At 32.9% G+C, this 18,642-nt stretch overlaps 1 protein-coding gene across 1 annotated transcript; it reads right to left on the minus strand.

Annotated features, from left to right (window-relative positions):
• Positions 1–1,326: 1,326 nt before the first annotated feature.
• Positions 1,327–18,443, minus strand: LOC111716947 (prominin-like protein). Its single transcript, XM_023492462.1, has 19 exons — positions 18,359–18,443; positions 18,074–18,140; positions 17,627–17,756; positions 17,144–17,244; positions 16,281–16,349; positions 15,381–15,526; positions 14,988–15,114; positions 13,452–13,562; positions 12,612–12,698; positions 12,111–12,215; positions 11,265–11,371; positions 10,082–10,190; positions 8,189–8,284; positions 7,054–7,136; positions 6,371–6,497; positions 5,388–5,491; positions 4,885–4,964; positions 3,888–4,038; positions 1,327–3,076 (listed from the first exon to the last, which is right to left on the minus strand). The coding sequence occupies exons 4-19, from the start codon at positions 17,213–17,215 to the stop codon at positions 2,926–2,928; spliced, it is 1,725 nt and encodes a 574-aa protein (XP_023348230.1). The 5' UTR covers positions 17,216–17,244; positions 17,627–17,756; positions 18,074–18,140; positions 18,359–18,443; the 3' UTR covers positions 1,327–2,925.
• Between the last annotated feature and the right edge of the window lie 199 nt (positions 18,444–18,642).

Below are 18,642 nucleotides of genomic sequence, written 5' to 3' on the forward strand. Positions count from 1 at the left end.
ACCGAAATACGAAGAAACTTTTTTAGTGCAAGAGATATAAATATGTGGAATAATTTTCCATACGAAATCATAAGTGCTGGAAACCTGAACATTTTCAAAAACAAGTTCGATAACTGGCCGAACTACTGAAAGGCCAATGAAGTTAGAAAAGAGGTTTTATATGATCACACCTGTGATATATAAACATTAACACACCAATTAAACCAATTAAACCAATTAAACCAATTAAACCAATTAAACCAATTGAACCAAATAAACCAAATAAACCAATTAAACCAATTAAACCAATTAAACCAAGTAAACCAATTAAACCAATTAAACCAATTTAACCAATTAAACCAATTAAACCAATTAAACCAATTAAACCAAGTAAACCAATTAAACCAATTAAACCAATTAAACCAATTAAACCAATTTAACCAATTAAACCAATTAAATCAATTAAACCAATTAAACCAATTAAACCAATTAAACCAATTAAACCAAGTAAGCCAATCAAACCAATCAAACCAATTAAACCATTTTGTTCATTGATCTCCTCAGATACAATGGCATCAAAATTCATCTTTCTCTACAGGGTTGCCCACAAAAGATGAGATTATAAAGACGACCCAAAGTTTAAACTAATTATGCTGCCCTGAATATAGTCTCACAATGGCGTATTTGATGATTTGTAAAAAAAGAAAGAGGGAATAAATTCCGTAGAGCCGTCTCTATAGTCTCATCCTTAATCAGCAACCCTGTAGGTTTAGATATTAAATTTGATAATATTACTTCTGCCGTTTTCTTGCTATCTATGTAAAGCTGAAAATCGTTTTTACCTTTTTTTAAGAGTTCTAACCGGGAAAGAAAAAAAAACTTGAATTATAGTAAACAATTATATTTCAAATTTATGAACGGTCAAAATTGGAAACTAAATTACATGGAATTATTCAAAAACAAATAATATATATATATAATCACTTTCACTAATATTAATCTTATTAAATAGTGTACAGAATTGGTCAGAACAAAATAGTAAAAAGACGACATTTATCATTTCGGCCTTTCGGCTTTTAATGCTAGTGAAGGAATTAAGCAATTTTGGTTTGTTTTTAAAAGAAAATATCCATCATTTACTCAATCAAATTCTGACATTTATAAACTCGCAATTTGAGAAAAACGAAGAAATGCGCCAAACTACACTGTGTACACTGTACACATTGTGTACACTGTTAGTCTACACTGTTGCAGTTTCTCCGCGAACAAGGGTACAACGGGTACAATCAATTTACTAAATTCTAGAACATTAAGAATTTAAGAATCAATCTTTCAACAAATTTTCAAATTTTTCTAGGTTTTTTCTTCTAATAAAGACGACAAACATTTTGATTTTAATTTCTGAGCCAGAGAGAAAAATTTTGAGATTCTTAAAGGGTGTAAATGCAATAATGAATCTTAAGTTTATCAAAAATTGTTCTTAATTAAGTTTCCAAAAATGTATAATCATAACATTAATATCTAATAATTTTCCTAGCTACAAAATCAGAATTATGTCACAAAAATCAGACTATAAATTAAAAAAAGCTTAACTAATACAAAATGTTGTGGAAGATCTATTTTCAAAGAAAAAGGGGCCATTATCCATGCAAGGTGTTCCTCCCTGGAAACGGTTTATTTTCTATGAATGGTTTATTATTACAGAAAATAATTTCATTCCTGGAAAAAACCTCCAAATAATGACCCTTGTATCGATGAGAGGTATATTTAAAATGAATACTTAATCTATCAGCAAAATGTCTTCAATATTTTAATCAATAAAGCAAATAAAAAATATTTTTGGTCTCCAGAATTGTCTTGAAAATGAAACTACAAAATATTTGTAATAATTTATGCTCGCTTGTTGATTCAGTATTTGATTTTTGATTCAGAGGATTAAAAATAAGATCAACTTGGAAACTTAAAAAATTAGTTTGAAACTGGGAGAATTCGACTAAAAAGAAGGGATTTACACTGTACAGGGTGTTCCACAAAACATGACAGTTGAAAAACGACAAAGATAGTCTTTGATGGCTATTAATACAAAGTTTTTTCTGGCTACCACTGATCAAAGACGATCCTTGGTCGTCTCTCCGGTGTCATGTTTATTAGGACACCCTGTATATATAACAGTAGTGGCAAGCAATGTTTCAAGTTTCACAGATTAAAAATCTACAGCTGAGACATTTCAAAATACGATCTATGCATCTTTCCGACAATATAAATTTTTCTAATAATAAGTTTTTTAATGGGCAGTAGGTCGGATGATTCACCATTAAAGTGGTAAAATTAGGTAAGACTCGTTAAGGTTCGCTATACCGAACTTATCGAAAACATTTCGGAACATTTTATATTTAACAATCTGAATTTTAAAAGTTGTGAAATATTTGTAATATTCTGTTCATAAGTTTTGAACAAAGTGTTCGCAATTTCAAAATGTTTTCTGCTCTTCGGTATTTCGATCAAAATGTTAGTATATTACGATATAAGGATTTCTATTGACAGTGTTGTAATCTGGAGACAGGATAGATAGGATAGCCAACCACTAGGCAGAAAGTTCCGCGGTGCATCCAAATAGTACAATTCTAAGTACAACAGTACAAATATTAACTAAGTAAAATTTATGTAGACAAAATCTGAGTACTTTCAAAAACTATATTAGGTTAAAAGATAATTCAAAACTGGGTAATATAGGAAGTAGTACTTCAATAGGAGTACTTGAATCTAAGCAGATTGGAAGGAGTACAAAGCAGGAGTACTCTAAGCTAGGTAGGAGTACTTCAATAGGAGTACTTTAAGCAAGTTTGGAAGAAGTACTTCAATACGAGTACACATATTTCAATAAGTAAAGAGTAAGACGACGCCTCCGGTCAAAGGACTCGAGGCGGAGGACTTCAGGCGGAGGATTTACTCCGGAGGTCCCGGATAGTAATAGGGAGGCGGACGCTCATACTCTCCGCCAGCTCCAGGTACTGGACCAGGCAGTGACGGGTTACTTGTATAGCGCGGCGGAGACACTTCCTCCGCCCCGTAATTCCTGGGAGCTATATCTCTGTACCTTAATTGTGAAGATATTAAATACAGAAAAAAAATTAAGGGAAAATTTTATTAAAATTATCACAGATAGGTAGAAGGTATATAATTAAGGGAAAATTTTATTAAAATTATCACAGATAGGTAGAAGGTATATAATTTAGGGTGACCCAAAATTCCATTAGAAAAAAAATTAGCAGCCAGGCTCAAATGGTTCCATACACATAAAAGTGTTCCTAAAAAAAATTCAGAAGTCTAGGAAGCAATTAAAAAAATTTAAAATTAAAAAAATTTCGAATTAGACCTCTTAGCTTTGAACTGCTACCTGAGCAATGCACTATTTACCTCATTCCCCTTAGCTATGAACTATCCACCTAATCGACCCCTTAGATATGAACTTTTTACCTGATTGACCCCTATTTATAAACTATCTGATTGACCCACCCTAGCTATATACTGCTTCATGATTTACCCCCTAGCTTTGAACTATATACCAGATTGACTCTCAAATAACTCTCTAAAATTAGACCTTCCAAACAGATGAATAATGTATAATAATGCATGTTTAAAGCAATCTTGGATGCATAAATATTACACAGTTGTTAGTGCAGAAGGAGCTATTGAGAAGATCAAATAGTTTAGTGAACATGAGTTGGAGATTACAAACCTTAAGGTCTTTGCTACATCCTTCCTTAAGTCAATTAAGGCAGATCATGCAGTTCTCAACGATTTCAATGCCTACGATGCTGCTGAAATATTGAAAGAAGAATGGGATTATGATGTTGATTTTAGTTTGAGAAGAAGTTTGGAAAACCACTACCCTGATTTATTCCTACCTGGCGTCCGAGTATTGGTTCTGCGGCGGAGTAGGTCGTGAATGAGTATACTCCGGGAGGAAGGCGGACGGATTCCGCCTGTGCCCTTTCTTACGATTCTTATTCTCCGCCCCGCTACCCAATTCCAGGGGCTGGGACTCCACCAGGGGACCTGGTAACAGAGCTCATGAGTTTACAATGCGACCCATTAAACTTTGATGGAATTTCATAAATCTTTGATAGAATTTTCATTCTCAAAACTTTGATAGAATCTCATAAAACTTTGATAGCATCTCATAAAACTTTGATAACATCTCATAAAACTTTGATAGCAACTAATAAAACTTTGATAGAATCTAATAAAATTTTGAAATAATCTAATAAAATTTTGATAGCATCTCATAAAAATTTGATAGCAACTAATAAAACTTTGTTAAATCTAAAATTTTTGATAGAATCTAATAAAATTTTGATAGAATAATGTAAAACTTTGTTAAATCTAACAAAACTTAGAAAGAATCTAATAAAACTTTGACAGAATCTTGTAAAACTTTGATCGAATCTAATAAAACTTTTGATAGAATCTTGTAATACTTTGAAAGAATCTAATACTTCTTTGACAGAACATTACAAAACTTCGTAAGAATCTAAAAAACTTTGATATCATCTAATAAATCTTTAATAGATTCTTATAAAACTTTGTTAGAATCTAATAAAGCTTTGTTGGAATATATAATGAGAAACAGAAAACTGTGGAACAGGAAGACGACTGCGAGACTTAGTTATGACTTTAAATAGTCCAATGAACACAGAAATTGTGCAGTGTTCATAGACCCATCTTTCTTATTTAGTTAAATTTCAAGCTACTGCTAAATCTATTTGCTTTTTAACAACATCAAAAACATAAGATTGCTAAGATGCATAATTTGATTAATTTTCCTTCCTTAACCATCACATTTCTTTAACTGAAAAAAAGATTAAAAAATAGTTAAAAAAAATAAAAAAAATGGTATTATACCTGGATAGGGTTCAGATTTCCTGTAGAGGGATATGAGAGGTACTCCTAGAGCTAGCACTGGCAGATATAGAAGAAAACACCTAGATAGATGGATAGATTGTTAGATTAATAGATAGATAAATAGATAGGCATATAGATATAGAAAGATAAATAGAAAGACGATTAGAGAGGTACTCTTAGAGCTAGCACTGGTAGATAGAGAAGCATACACCTAGATAGATTAGAAATCAAAAATTGCCATCGAAAAACGTCTTCATTGTATTTATATATACGATCACGACTGTATAGCTAAACAGACAGATAAACATATTGATAGAATGTTGGATTGATGTAGATAGGGGAAAACGATTAATAGAAAAATTACAAAAGTAGATATATGTTAAACATTAATAGATAGATATTAAGCTAAATAGATACTGGTCAAAATTGGCCGACAGAAAGAGAGAAGATAATGATAAACTAGAAAATAAAATCTGCGAAATTTTGTTAAAAGAATATCCTACCAGCCAATAGCAGCCCAGAACCCATTGAAGGGATCCACGATCTCGTTGCACAGCCCCACCACGGTAGCGTTGAGACTGGTGGAGAGAGGGGCACAGAACCCAACCTAGACAAATCATTTTATTAGATCTGGGAAATTTTGAATGGACGGAATGAGTTAAACTCATTATTTTGGTACGATGAGGTTTACCCTTCTCTCAGTGCCAAGGTTAAGTTTTGGTTCAGCTGAGGTAATTCAAAACTAGGTTGCAAAAGATTTAGTTTAATCCATTGTAAATAGTTGAACTGCCTCTCACTTATTCACAAATCACCACCCTATAACTGACCAGCCTCCTGTATAGTAACCTGGAAAAGGTACTTGATCTCCAGTGTATTAACGTTTCAGAACGTTTTCCTTGACCTCCTGTTTAGTAACCTGAAGGTGGTATTTGACCTGCACGTGATACTGACCACCTGCTAAGTGACCTGAAGGTGATATTTGACCTGCACATAATACTGACCTCCTTTTTAGTGACCTGAAGGTGGTATTTGACCTGCACGTGATACTGACCTCCTGCTTAGTGACCTAAAGATGATATTAGACCTCCACATGATACTGACCTCCTGTTTAGTGACCTGAAGGTGGTATTTGACCTCCACATTATACTGGCTTCCTGCTTAGGGACCTGAAGGTAGTCCTTGACCTCCTGTTTAGTGACCTGAAGGTGGTCCTTGACCTCCTGTTTATGGACCAGAACGTGGTCCTTGACATCCTGTTTTATGGACCAGAACGTGATACTTGACCTCCTGTTTATTGACCTGAAGGTGGTATTTGACCTCCTGTTTCTCGACCAGACCATGGTCCTTCACATACTATTTCTTAAAGTGACCAGAAGTTGGTATTTGACTTCCTGTTTATTGATCTAGAAATGGTCTTTGACCTTCTGTTTAGCGATCTGATTCTTTTGTTGACCTCCTAAATAGGAACCTCCAAAAAAATACTGACCTCCTGTTTAATCTTAGAATTGACCCTAGTAGCATACTGGTCTATCAGCCCAATTATCTCTCCGGCAAACTGTGTTGTCAGTTCAGTCACTAGTGTTGGGCCTTTCTCCCGCAGGTAACTACTCGCACTAAAACAGAGTTCAATTTATTCAACAGGGGTGTACATTTTCTAGAACCCCTCCCCCTTCAGAGAAATAAGCGCACATTCATATTTTTAAGATTTTCTATGCTGTATTGAGGAAAATAAATAAAATATAAGTTTTTAGGTAAAAAATAACAAAGTATGAAAAAAAAATTTTAGATATCTAATTTTTAATAATCATTCCCCGGGTGGGAGAGGTGGAGGGATGGAGTTATTGTTAAAATTATATACCCCGTGGCCGAATTTAAAGAATTTGAGCGGCGGTTTAAATTTAAGCCGCGGTTTAAATATGGTTGGTTCCACTTAAAATTGTAACAAATGTTTAAATATTTAAGCCGGCGCTTAATTTAAACCGGGTTTTGGTGGATTTAAACCGCGGCTCAAATTCTTTAAATTCCATCTCTGGTCATTTATATTCGTTGATTTTATCCGATTCAACTTTTTTACTTCTTACTGTAATTTGTAATTTCAGGTGATCCTGTCCGATTTTCACCTTAAGAATAAATGAATAAATAAATAAATGAATGAATGAATAAACCTGCAGTGTGATGACACTACTCTTAAGATGTCTAAGAGTAACCTTCATGTCTGCAACTACCTTATTCATACCTTCCAACCATAGTGCCTGTAAACAGAATACAGATAGTTAGATGGATATATATATCAGATAGATAGATATACAGAATACAGATAGATAGATAGATATATCAGATAGAAAAATTGATATGCTAGATAGTCAGATAGGTAGATGGATTAGATAAGGAGGACAGACAGACAGACCGAAATACGAAGAAACTTTTTTAGTGCAAGAGATATAAATATGTGGAATAATTTTCCATACGAAATCATAAGTGCTGGAAACCTGAACATTTTCAAAAACAAGTTCGATAACTGGCCGAACTACTGAAAGGCCAATGAAGTTAGAAAAGAGGTTTTATATGATCACACCTGTGATATATAAACATTAACACACCAATTAAACCAATTAAACCAATTAAACCAATTAAACCAATTAAACCAATTAAACCAATTGAACCAAATAAACCAAATAAACCAATTAAACCAATTAAACCAATTAAACCAAGTAAACCAATTAAACCAATTAAACCAATTTAACCAATTAAACCAATTAAACCAATTAAACCAATTAAACCAAGTAAACCAATTAAACCAATTAAACCAATTAAACCAATTAAACCAATTTAACCAATTAAACCAATTAAATCAATTAAACCAATTAAACCAATTAAACCAATTAAACCAATTAAACCAAGTAAGCCAATCAAACCAATCAAACCAATTAAACCAATTAAACCAATTAAACCAATTAAACCAATTAAACCAATTAAACCAATTAAAAACCAATTAAACCAATTATATAACTAGGTAAGAAAACTAACTAGATATACAGTCTACAGATAAAAAATAAATAAATAAAACAAATTAACAACAAACTGAGAGTTTAGAAACGACCGATGAATGAAAATTACTTGTTCCCTGCAGTTGTTAACTTACTTTGATAAAAATCATCAAATTCTAATTAAAATTAATTTCAAAATCAAAAACATTTGGTTAGAATCAAGATACTTATAGATGGACAGATAGATAGATAGCTTAATGAATAGAGAAATGAATAGATAGATAGATAGATAGATGGATAGATAGATTGATATATACCTGGTTTTCTATCTGAGTGGATAATCTAGTGCTGCCCTCAAACCTCCAAACCTCCTTCAGCTGACGCAGCTTAGAGATGAAACTACGCAGGTCAATCTAGATAGATAGATAGATAGATAGTTAGATAGATTGATAGATGAAAAGATAGATAGAGAGATATAGATAGATGGATAGAGAGCGGACCAATTATTTAAAGTGAGTGGGATCAGGGAACAGGAATATAGGGAAAGGAAATGGCGCTGGTCCGGCAAGAGAAAGCCAGTCGCACTGCTTTGCAGACCAGTACAGTAAACTTACAAACACTCTTGTGGTACAGACACACAACATGACTACAGTCAAGGAAATTGTAGAACAATGTCGTCAATTATAATTACACTTGAATAACGAGTAGTTTATTGTAAACTTTAATCAAATTATATTCTTTGCATAAAAATTTGGCTTTATAGTGTTGACTTAAATATGTAAATAATATATTACATGCATATTAAACTTATTTTTAATTAAACAATTAACAATAAACAAATGTACTCTCCTAGACTGTACAAATACCGAGACTCTTACATACTGTATAAACCTACAATACAAACCTTCGGTACTTTAAACTGACACACACTCTTTAGGTACAGACACACACACATGACGTTTCCGCCCCCTGAGTGGGATGCCTAATTCACAACGGTTCCCTGTAAACCCTTTAATTGATAAGGAATGAAAGAAATATCAATATTCACCCTATGATGTTAAACATGCAAAAAATACAAATCAGTTTCAAAACTGTATGATAAGAATCATTGAGAATGGAGTGGCTGCTGATTTGAGAAAAACTGAAGCTACAGCTGATCTCTAGCAGACCACACATGAAGAAATCAAGATATTCTCAACATTCCTATTTGGAAGATGGAGAATTAATTCTCAAGTATCAAGTAAGTATTTTGTGCTTAAAATTAATTCTTTTCAACTGTGATGTCTCTGCTAAGTGATTTCAACAGCTGAGACAGTATAGAAATTACGATTATTTAAAGTGTTCAAGACAGAGAAAAGCCCATCTAGTAGTTACTCTGAGGCCGAATTTAAAGATGTTTAGATAGATATGGTTGGTTCCACTTAAAATTACATAAAATTTTTCAAGATTTAAGCCGGCGCTCAATTGAAACCGGTTTTTCAGGGTTTTGAGACGCTGCTTTAATTCATCAAATTCGGACTCAGATTGAGGGTTGAAACTTACGACTGTGAATGGAAGTTTAACCAACACAGTTTTTCAGAACTATTTTTAATTAACTGATGTTTGATAATACGAGGGGGAAAATAAAAAAGTTGGTCATCAGATCATCCGATCATCCGATCATCAAATCATCAGATCATCCGATCATCCGATCATCCGATCATCCGATCATCCGATCATCCGATCATCCGATCATCCGATCATCCGATCATCCGATCATCCGATCATCCGATCATCCGATCATCCGATCATCCGATCATCCGATCATCAGATCATCAGATCATCAGATCATCAGATCATCAGATCATCAGATCATCAGATCATCAGATCATCAGATCATCAGATCATCAGATCATCAGATCATCAGATCATCAGATCATCAGATGGCAAATTTTTACCTTATTGATACTTTTTCTCAAAAAAATTGATTTTCCCCCATAACCATTTATTTCCCCAATTCAAAGAATAAAACCTTAACATTTTTGAGGAAAAAAATTATCTTTTAAAAGTGGGGGTAATGATTTTTCTAGAAAATGTACACCCCTTGAGAATGAATGAGAATTTGGAGAAGAAAATGGAAATGGTATAGGAAGGAAGAGAGGAGTAATGGGGGGAGTAATGAGGGGAGTAAGGAGGAGAATAATGAGGGGGAGTAATGAGGGGAGGGTCACCTTTGTAATCTGATCTTCAAGAAGATCCATAAATCTTGTGAAATCCATATCTGATATTTTAGTATCAGCCAACTTCCGTAGATCAGCAGCAGTTTCAGGAGACAACAGACTAAATATAAAAATATATATCACATAATTTTAGCCTACTTATAAACAGTCCAATTGATTTTTAAGACAGGGTCGATTTTGAAGTGTCGAAAACCTGGGGTCTTAAATTTGACCGTTTTGGCTCACTTATGCTTTTCTGTAGCCTTTTACATGTACATGTTAGAACTTTAAATCACTTCTTGTTAGTTTTAGTTTTTAATAAGTAATTGACAAAATTCTTACAAATTTTTTGCTTGAGAACGCGAGACCTTTAAATCACAGTGATATATATAAAAATATTTAAATCAATAAAAACCCAGTTCACAGATATCTAAAATTAGGCTCTGAAACGGAAAACGCGAATATAATTGATATTTAGTTTGTGCAATGTAAAGATAACCTCAAGATACAATGAAAACTAGAAAACTGTAAAATAAAAAGACGACATTCAAACACTTGCTGTGTCTCATAAAAGACGACATTAAAACAGTCTTTGTGTTTTTATAAAGCAAATAGTATCTTAAAATCCCTCATTACGTGAAATTAGTCTGTGTACACTGCACACTTGCTGGGTCTCATATTAATTGGAATATTTGATATCATAGCTTGAGCCTATAGGTCGTCTTTCTTTTCCACAGTTCATTGATTCTTACTTACTGTCATGATCCCAGAAATATTTTCTATCGAAAATTAGGATGAATGAATGAAAGGCTGAATGAATGAATGAAAGAATAGGTGAAAACATAAATGAATTAATGAAAGGATGAAAGAATCAAAGGATTAATTATTAAGTGAGTGAATAAATGAATAAATGGGTGATAGAATTAACGAAAGGATGAAAGAATGAAAGAATGAAAGGATTAATTATTAAGTGAGTGAATGAATGAATAAATGGGTGATAGAATTAACGAAAGGATGAAAGAATGAAAGAATGAAAGGATTAATTATTAAGTGAGTGAATGAATGAATGAATAAATGGGTGAATGAAAGAAAGGATGAATAAATAAATGAATGAATAAATTAATTAATAAATAAATAGATGAAAGGATGAATGAAAGGAAGGATGAATAAATGAATAAATGAATAAATGAATTACCGTATATCTGCTAACTGATCCAACTGAACCTTATTCTTCAAGTTTTCAATAAATTCTCCAATACCATAGTGAGCTCGCCAGTTAGATAATTGAGACAGATTATAAACCTGGAAAATGTTTTAATAATTTTGATAATTTTGAAAATTCTCGCAAATGCAACAAATTGCTTTTTAAAATTAGGCAAGAAAAAAGGGGTGCATAAAAATATAAAGATACGACACTCAAAACTCTTTCCCAAAAACTCGCAATTCATCCAAATCACGAAAATTTTGTGATTTGGATGAAATTAAATCAGACTTTTCTTAGAATTGAAGTGATCAAATCTGACAATTTGTCATACTTAAGTCTGATGATTAAGAATGCCTTTAACATTTCCTTTACTTATATTGAATCGGTCAACCGATATTGTGCCAGTCCACTGATTACAGATCAGAACCTTTAATCGCATTAGATTATACTGAATAATGGGTCGTTGGTTATTAATTATTTATTTTTTGAAATAAAACAAAAATATGCAAAATTAAGTCTATCAGGAGGAAATATTTGAAACCCTCCAGAGATATAGGTTGTGAGAATATTTTCCCCCCAATTCAAAAAAATAAAAAAATTAAAGGATAAATAAGGAGGCAATTTAAGTATTTATTGTTTAAATTATATTTAATATAACTAGTGGTGGATTTTTAGTATATTTCGTCAATGAACGAACAACTTTTTAAAATAAAAATTATAGATTTATTTGTAACGATGATGTTGGCTGTACTTAGATAAAAAAGGAGAAAAAAGAGGGGTTAAAAGGGGGAGGCGGAGGGGGGGGTAAAGGAGGGAATAACCCCATCAGGATATTACCTTCTCTAGTTTGAGTATGCTGAAAATTGTCTGGTTAGCGTGACAGCTTCTGATCAACTCTACAGCTGTGTAGTGTTCACGGGATCGTCTTCCTCGGTTTAAGATCTAAACAATCAATCAATCAACTGATACTTTAATCAATCATTCAATCAATTATTCATTCTAGCATTCAATTTCCAAGCAGACTTCCATTCATCCAACCAATCATCTAATCAGTCAGTCAGTTCATCAACCAATCAATTAATCGATTAGTTAATCATTCAATCCATAAATTAATCAATCTATCGATGAATTTTCAAGAAAAAGACTATAAAATATTTGGATCGAAATCGATTGAGATGTTCCACCCAAAACAAAATTGAATCCCTACCACCTCTTAAAAGACTTGGCTTTGTGTACACTTGGTCAACAATTATAAAAAAATTAACCTATCAACTAATCAATCGGTCAATAAATCAATCGATCCGTCAATAAATGAATGAATCAATCAATCGATCCTACCTCTGAGAGAGTTGGCTGTAGATACAGCTGATCAACCTGGCGGAACAAGTCGGAGTCATTTGGAGATTTTAACGTTTCACACACAACCTTTAATAGATATTTTTATTAAATAGAAAAAAGTAATAAAAATTAACATCAAACTACGCCTGGGAACCTAGTTGAATTAAACAGGGGATTCTAGAAATTTGGGAAGAAAGGAGGGGGGGGGGGAACCCAGGGTGTACTGTGCAGTGTACACTGACCAATTTAATATAGCTAGTTATTGGGAAAGAATTTGCTTTAAAACAACATCAAATATAAATAAGATTGCTTAAATGTCGTTTTCCTATTCCATAGTTTAATGGGTCCGAAAACCCAGTGTTGCTCCTTATTTTCTCTCAGGGGCAAAATTTTGCATAGTCTTGGGAAAGAAAAGTTTTTAAAATTAATTACTATGAACATCTGATTTCTTATATTGTGCCAAAATATGACCCTAAAGAAAATATATTTAAAAAAATCAACCAAAAACGATTTTCTTTGTTAGATTCGTTTTTTTAAGGGAAAAAATATTCTCCGTATCCAATATCCATGTCAGCAACATTTCTTTAAGATTTACTGATATTTTGTTGAAAAAAAATGTTGAGATAAATTTCCTTTTTTTCGTTATTATTATGCTTAAACTTCATAAACCATTCAAAGATAAGGAAATATTTGATATCTCTTATTTTCAACAGTTCAGATTTGTGTTTGAGAGCGATTTTGGTTGATATTTTACTCTTTGCATCCAGATCCGTGGATCCGCATATTTCAGCGGATGCGGATCCGGATCCAGGAAGCCCAAATGTTGCGGATCCAACTTACCTTCTCAACTGAAGCTCCAATAAGAAAGTGTGCTGTGGTCACCACCATGATAACAAATGAGAAAAGGAACGTGAGATAAATTCCAGTTACCAGGCAGTTGGCACCAGTCCCCTACAAAGTATCATTATTATTCATGTTATCATTCATTAGAGACATTTTGATAAATAGAAACGTCTGCAAGAAGCGACGATCAAAATAATTCACTAATTCTTTTTACCCTCCGCTTCATAAGTGCAATGCAAAACATATTTTAATTCATGCGACATCGCACATTTTTGGGTTAATTCAGAGATTTTTGTTTAATTAATCTTAAGACACAGTTATTAAAAAATAATGATGATTAAATGACAATATCTTTATTTGCTTTCAAAAATGTACAACCTTCTGTCATGTTATGGCTGTAAAAAAAAATTGCGATTTCTATGCTTTCTTGTCTTTTTAAATGCAACTAATGTGAATTAATAGTTCATTAATTAAAAGTTATAAATCTATATAATATAACAAGACATTCGTAGCCGGCCAAACGCCTGGACTGAATTGGCTGATGGTAAATCAGAATTAATATTCAGAATCTCCGGTAGAGGCTGAGTGGGCGTTTCCTCTCTCCCCCTCCCCCCTTCATACTTCATCTCTCTGCGTCCTGAGAGGTTGATGTATAGGAGCAATGACGACCTCGCCAACCCTCTTGGAAAGGTCAAAGTCGTTTTTATGTTATTTTACACTTTGGATTTTAGAGTGCTTTCTTGTGGATTGTTTAATATGTCCCAAAACATTTAAGACATGATACATTTGTGGTAAAAAGTACAATCATTTTGGGCGGAAACAGCCTCTAGAGTCTACATGTCATAAACAAATTGGGACGGATTGTTTTAAAGAGAGTATCAACATAGTTTAAATTGACCCTCCATTAAAAAAATGAAAATAATGGCATCGTATTATCATTAATCTAAGCTTTAATCTACACCAGAGCAAGACAAAGGTTGAAATGCATAACTTTTATGACGCTGAAACGACGCAATCTTAAAATAAAGGGTCTTATTTACATTGACAATCCCTTGAAGTGTACACTGTGCATGAAATACCGCAATATGTACACGGGATACATCTTGTGTATTGATTGATTGTCCCTCTGTTGAGTTCAGCGGCATTACGCTTCCTTGTACACGTGCACAAGCTATACACAGTGCGCAAGTGCCACACGCTTATGTTGTTTCAAAATATACAAATTAATTTTGTTTTGGTAGATTCATTAATGCTCTTAGTTGTTTATAATATGTTTTTATATGTATATAAATTAGCAATCTCGGTTTTTTCTGTGTTTTGATTGTTAGTAGGTTCGATCATGACTCAGTAACCCTACGACCGATTTGCCTTAAATTTTGATTGGGGAACTGGGTAGAACCACGGTTATGCTCTTAGCTTGGTTTTAAAAATCTAAATTGAGAGGGTTGACTTTTGTGGCGAAAGTGGGTTGACTTTTACAGGATAACTCTGGGGAAAGATGAGTTCCCAAGCTAGTTTATTTATAAAACTGACCTTATTACAACATTCGTCTCCGTAGAGACCTCCGGCTCTCTTCCCGCACATCCCGTAGAAGAGGCCGAGGACGAAACAGACGAGGATCAGGAGGATGAGGCTAGAGAGCCCGATACCAATATAGTACCTGAACATATACCAATATGGTCAACTATGAAACAACCCACCATGGAGAAATATTAAACACACTTTCAGCTCATAATCTCATCTAAAAATTTTAAAAAATCAAAATTATAAAAAATGCTAAAAAGATTACTTAATATGGGATACACCCACCTGTACTCAAAGTACGGCTATGTATGCTATTGAACCCACCTACACTCAAAGTACTGCTGTGTTTACTATTGAACCCACCTGTACTCTAAGTACTGTTGTGTATACTATTGAACCCACCTGTACTCAAAGTACTGCTGTGTGTAATGATCAATGAGAGGAACATCCTTCTGTATAACCCCAATATCCACTTCCCTCAGTGCTGCTTGAATCTCAGAGTTCTGACGGTCAAGCTCTTCACCTAGTGCTCGAATCTCCAGTTTTACCTAAAAAAAAGAGAAAAGTTAGCGCTAGAAGAAAAAAGTTCTGAGGCGGGAGTTTTTGGTTGAGATAAAGCTGAACCCCAGAGTGAGAACTAGAAAACTCTAGAATAAGAAGACGATGTTTAGACTTAAATTATGACTTCAAATAGTCAAAAAAAAACATGAGAGATGGCAATAGTGCAGTGTAAACAGACCAATTTTACTAAATAGTTGAAACAACATCAAATTTACATAAGGGCTGCTTTAATGTCGTCTTCCTAATTCACAGCTTTCAGGTAAACTCACTTTAAATATCATTTTAGAATAAACATGTCTAGATTATCTACAAAAATCATCAGGTCAGAAAAAAAAACTTTTGATTGTCTGAGGTTTAAATTTTCTAGACCTTTTATTGGTCAAACCCCAGATCGCTGATCAAAGAAAAGAACAATAATAGCATCATCTGCAGGGAATAAAAAATGTCAGCTTTATGGCTTGTGTATTCTTTTTACGAAATATTTCTTATCAACTTGTTATGTCATGAAAATTAACAATATATAAAAAAATAGGCATAATAATGAACTATTATATTCGATACGGTATGAGAAGGAACTTCTTTTCGCCGCACCATCAAAATAATTTCACAACATTTTTTGTGCAGATAAACTTTTAGCAAACAAACAAAGAAGCAAGAATACTTTTTGTCACAATTAGAATATGTATTTTACAAATAAAAAATAAACTAAACATACCTTTTTAGAAAGATTTTATAATTTACCTTAGGTTTAATATCATCAATTGATTTCTCTATTTCTTTCTCAATACTGTCAAACTCCGCCTTTCCGCTCTACACAGAAAGAGTTAAAAACGCTTAATTTACTTTTTAGAAATGTTAAAATTTCAAGAACTTTATTAATAGCGGAATATTTTTAAAATACACCGACTTTTTTTAACGATATTTAAAGAGTTATTTTTTTTGCGTAATTTATTAGATCAGGGGACGTATTGGGATTTAACCCATCACATTCAACAGACTTCGTAAAGGGACTGCCTGGTGCCAACGTAATTACAAGTCATGCAAAGACGGCAAAGTTCGATTAACACCGTGCTTAGCAGTGCTTAGGATCTATTTAATTTTGATGCGGATCCATATCCGGATCCGGATCCAGATCCAGGTCATTTCTTTCCTGATTTATTTAATTTTTTTAACAAAAAATAATTTTCAAATTTTCTGTTTTATTTTTTTTGAATTTTTGTATTTATATTGATGAACCATTAAAAAATGAGGAAATTTTTATAATCTTCTTTTTTTCTAAAAATTCAGATTTGGGTTTTAGGAGTAAAAAGTGTTTTTTTCCCCGTTTTTGGTTGATATTTTACCCCTTGGATCCGGATCCGTGGATCCGCATATTTTTGCGGATCGATGTTTTTAATTTTGAAGAAAACTGATCATTTTAATTGTGGTTTCTCTACATGAGTGACTTACGCATTTCTATTGCAGAAGATGTACCAAGGAAACTATCAGAAAAACAATATCTTCCACAATATTGATCAAATAAAGGTTTTAAGGGTACTGTTATGAATCTTTGAATGTGGAGTCACTGGAAAAATACGCTTACAGTCCCTTTAACAATGACTTACCAATACTTTCTTCTCAATATCATTCTGAATAAGATCGGAGACTCCTCGTAGGGTAGAGGCGAGATCAGGCATGTTAAACTTTATATTCACAAACTCCTCGGCTAGAAAACAAAAAATATAGATTTTTACAAAAAAAATAATTTTTAGCACCTTCGGGGAAAATTGGTATAAATTTCTGATAGGTAAATAATTAAGTTGTAAAACAGTGAAAAAAAATGTCAATACCTGAAAAGCTATCTATTTTCCTCTGGGTCAAAAGTTTCAATTAACGAATAATTTGTCAACTCATCGGAAAAGTCCAAAATAATTCTCAAAAAGATTGAAGCAAACTCACAAAAAGAAACATGCTTATGACCTCGAATACTGATAATGCATATGTACTTTGATTAGGTGTAGTGTTATTTTATTAATATATAATATATATATGAATATTATTAATATTAATATATTAATATATCTTTTTTTAATATCTTAAAATCCTACCGAGTGCTAAATCCTGTTCTAGATTATACTCCTTGAGAAAGCTGTTACACCGAGCATCTTCATTACAGTCCCTTAGAGCCACCACCAGGGACTCCTGGGCCTTCCCCAGTCCATCCTTCAGCTGCTCAACCTAAAAAACACCACATGCTTACAAATGGTGTCAAAACAAAATGGCGGACAAATAAAATGGCGCCAAAACAGACGAAGAAACAAAATGACCAAAAAAAAGGCAGGAAACAACTTTATAATGCGCCAAATCAAAATGGCGGTAAAACTAACTGACGTTTACACAAAATGGGGTCAGAAAACAATGGAGTATAACAAAATGGAGTGTAATCAAAAGAAACTAAGAAAAATAAAGGCGAAACAAAATGGTATCAACCAAAATTACATTTAAAAAGGATTAGGATCAAAAGAGAGAACGAAAGTAAAAGAGGAAGCACCAACCTTCTCCTCTAGTGTCCGGGTATCTGCTAGAATATCCTTCAGGTTTAATCGAATCTGTCCCAGACCACTGAAATAAAAATATTGCAGCTGTTATAATCCCTTAGCATAAATGTTCCTAACTGAATTTATGAAAATATGTTTTTTAACTCACGCAAACATTGATTCATTAAAAAATATAGTTTTGTAAACATTTGACGAGAAATATCCATCAAAGCTGAAGCGGAAAATTTTTCAAAAGTTGTATCTCAATAAATAAATCAGTTAACAAATGAGAAGAAAAACTACCTAACAATAGCTGTTAGATTATTGATGGCAATTGCTTTGGTAACTGTTGCCAAGGAATTCTTCAAGATGAGACCAGAGTCATCAAGAACCTAAAAAATATGAAAGATATGAAAAAAAATTCTAAATTTTTTAGTTGAAAAAAAATTATTATCTTANTAGATAGATAGATAGATAGATAGATAGATAGATAGATAGATAGATAGATAGATAGATAGATAGATAGATAGATAGATAGATAGATAGATAGATAGATAGATAGATAGATAGATAGATGATATTATAGA

Source organism: Eurytemora carolleeae, unplaced genomic scaffold (assembly GCF_000591075.1).
Source record: "Eurytemora carolleeae unplaced genomic scaffold, Eaff_2.0 scaffold1336, whole genome shotgun sequence".
NCBI lineage: Eukaryota > Metazoa > Arthropoda > Copepoda > Calanoida > Temoridae > Eurytemora > Eurytemora carolleeae.

What these genes read in the sequence shown, in the direction of transcription:
- LOC111716947 (XM_023492462.1), bottom strand. Translation starts at nt 17,215, where the DNA reads ATGCCTGATCTCGCCTCTACCCTACGAGGAGTCTCCGATCTTATTCAG. An exon ending in GAGACGAATGTTGTAATAAG is followed by an intron (nt 13,563 to 14,987) that starts GTCAGTTTTATA and finishes GATACTTTGTAG; the next exon opens with GGGACTGGTGCCAACTGCCT. An exon ending in TACAGCCAACTCTCTCAGAG is followed by an intron (nt 12,216 to 12,611) that starts GTAGGATCGATT and finishes TTGATTGTTTAG; the next exon opens with ATCTTAAACCGAGGAAGACG.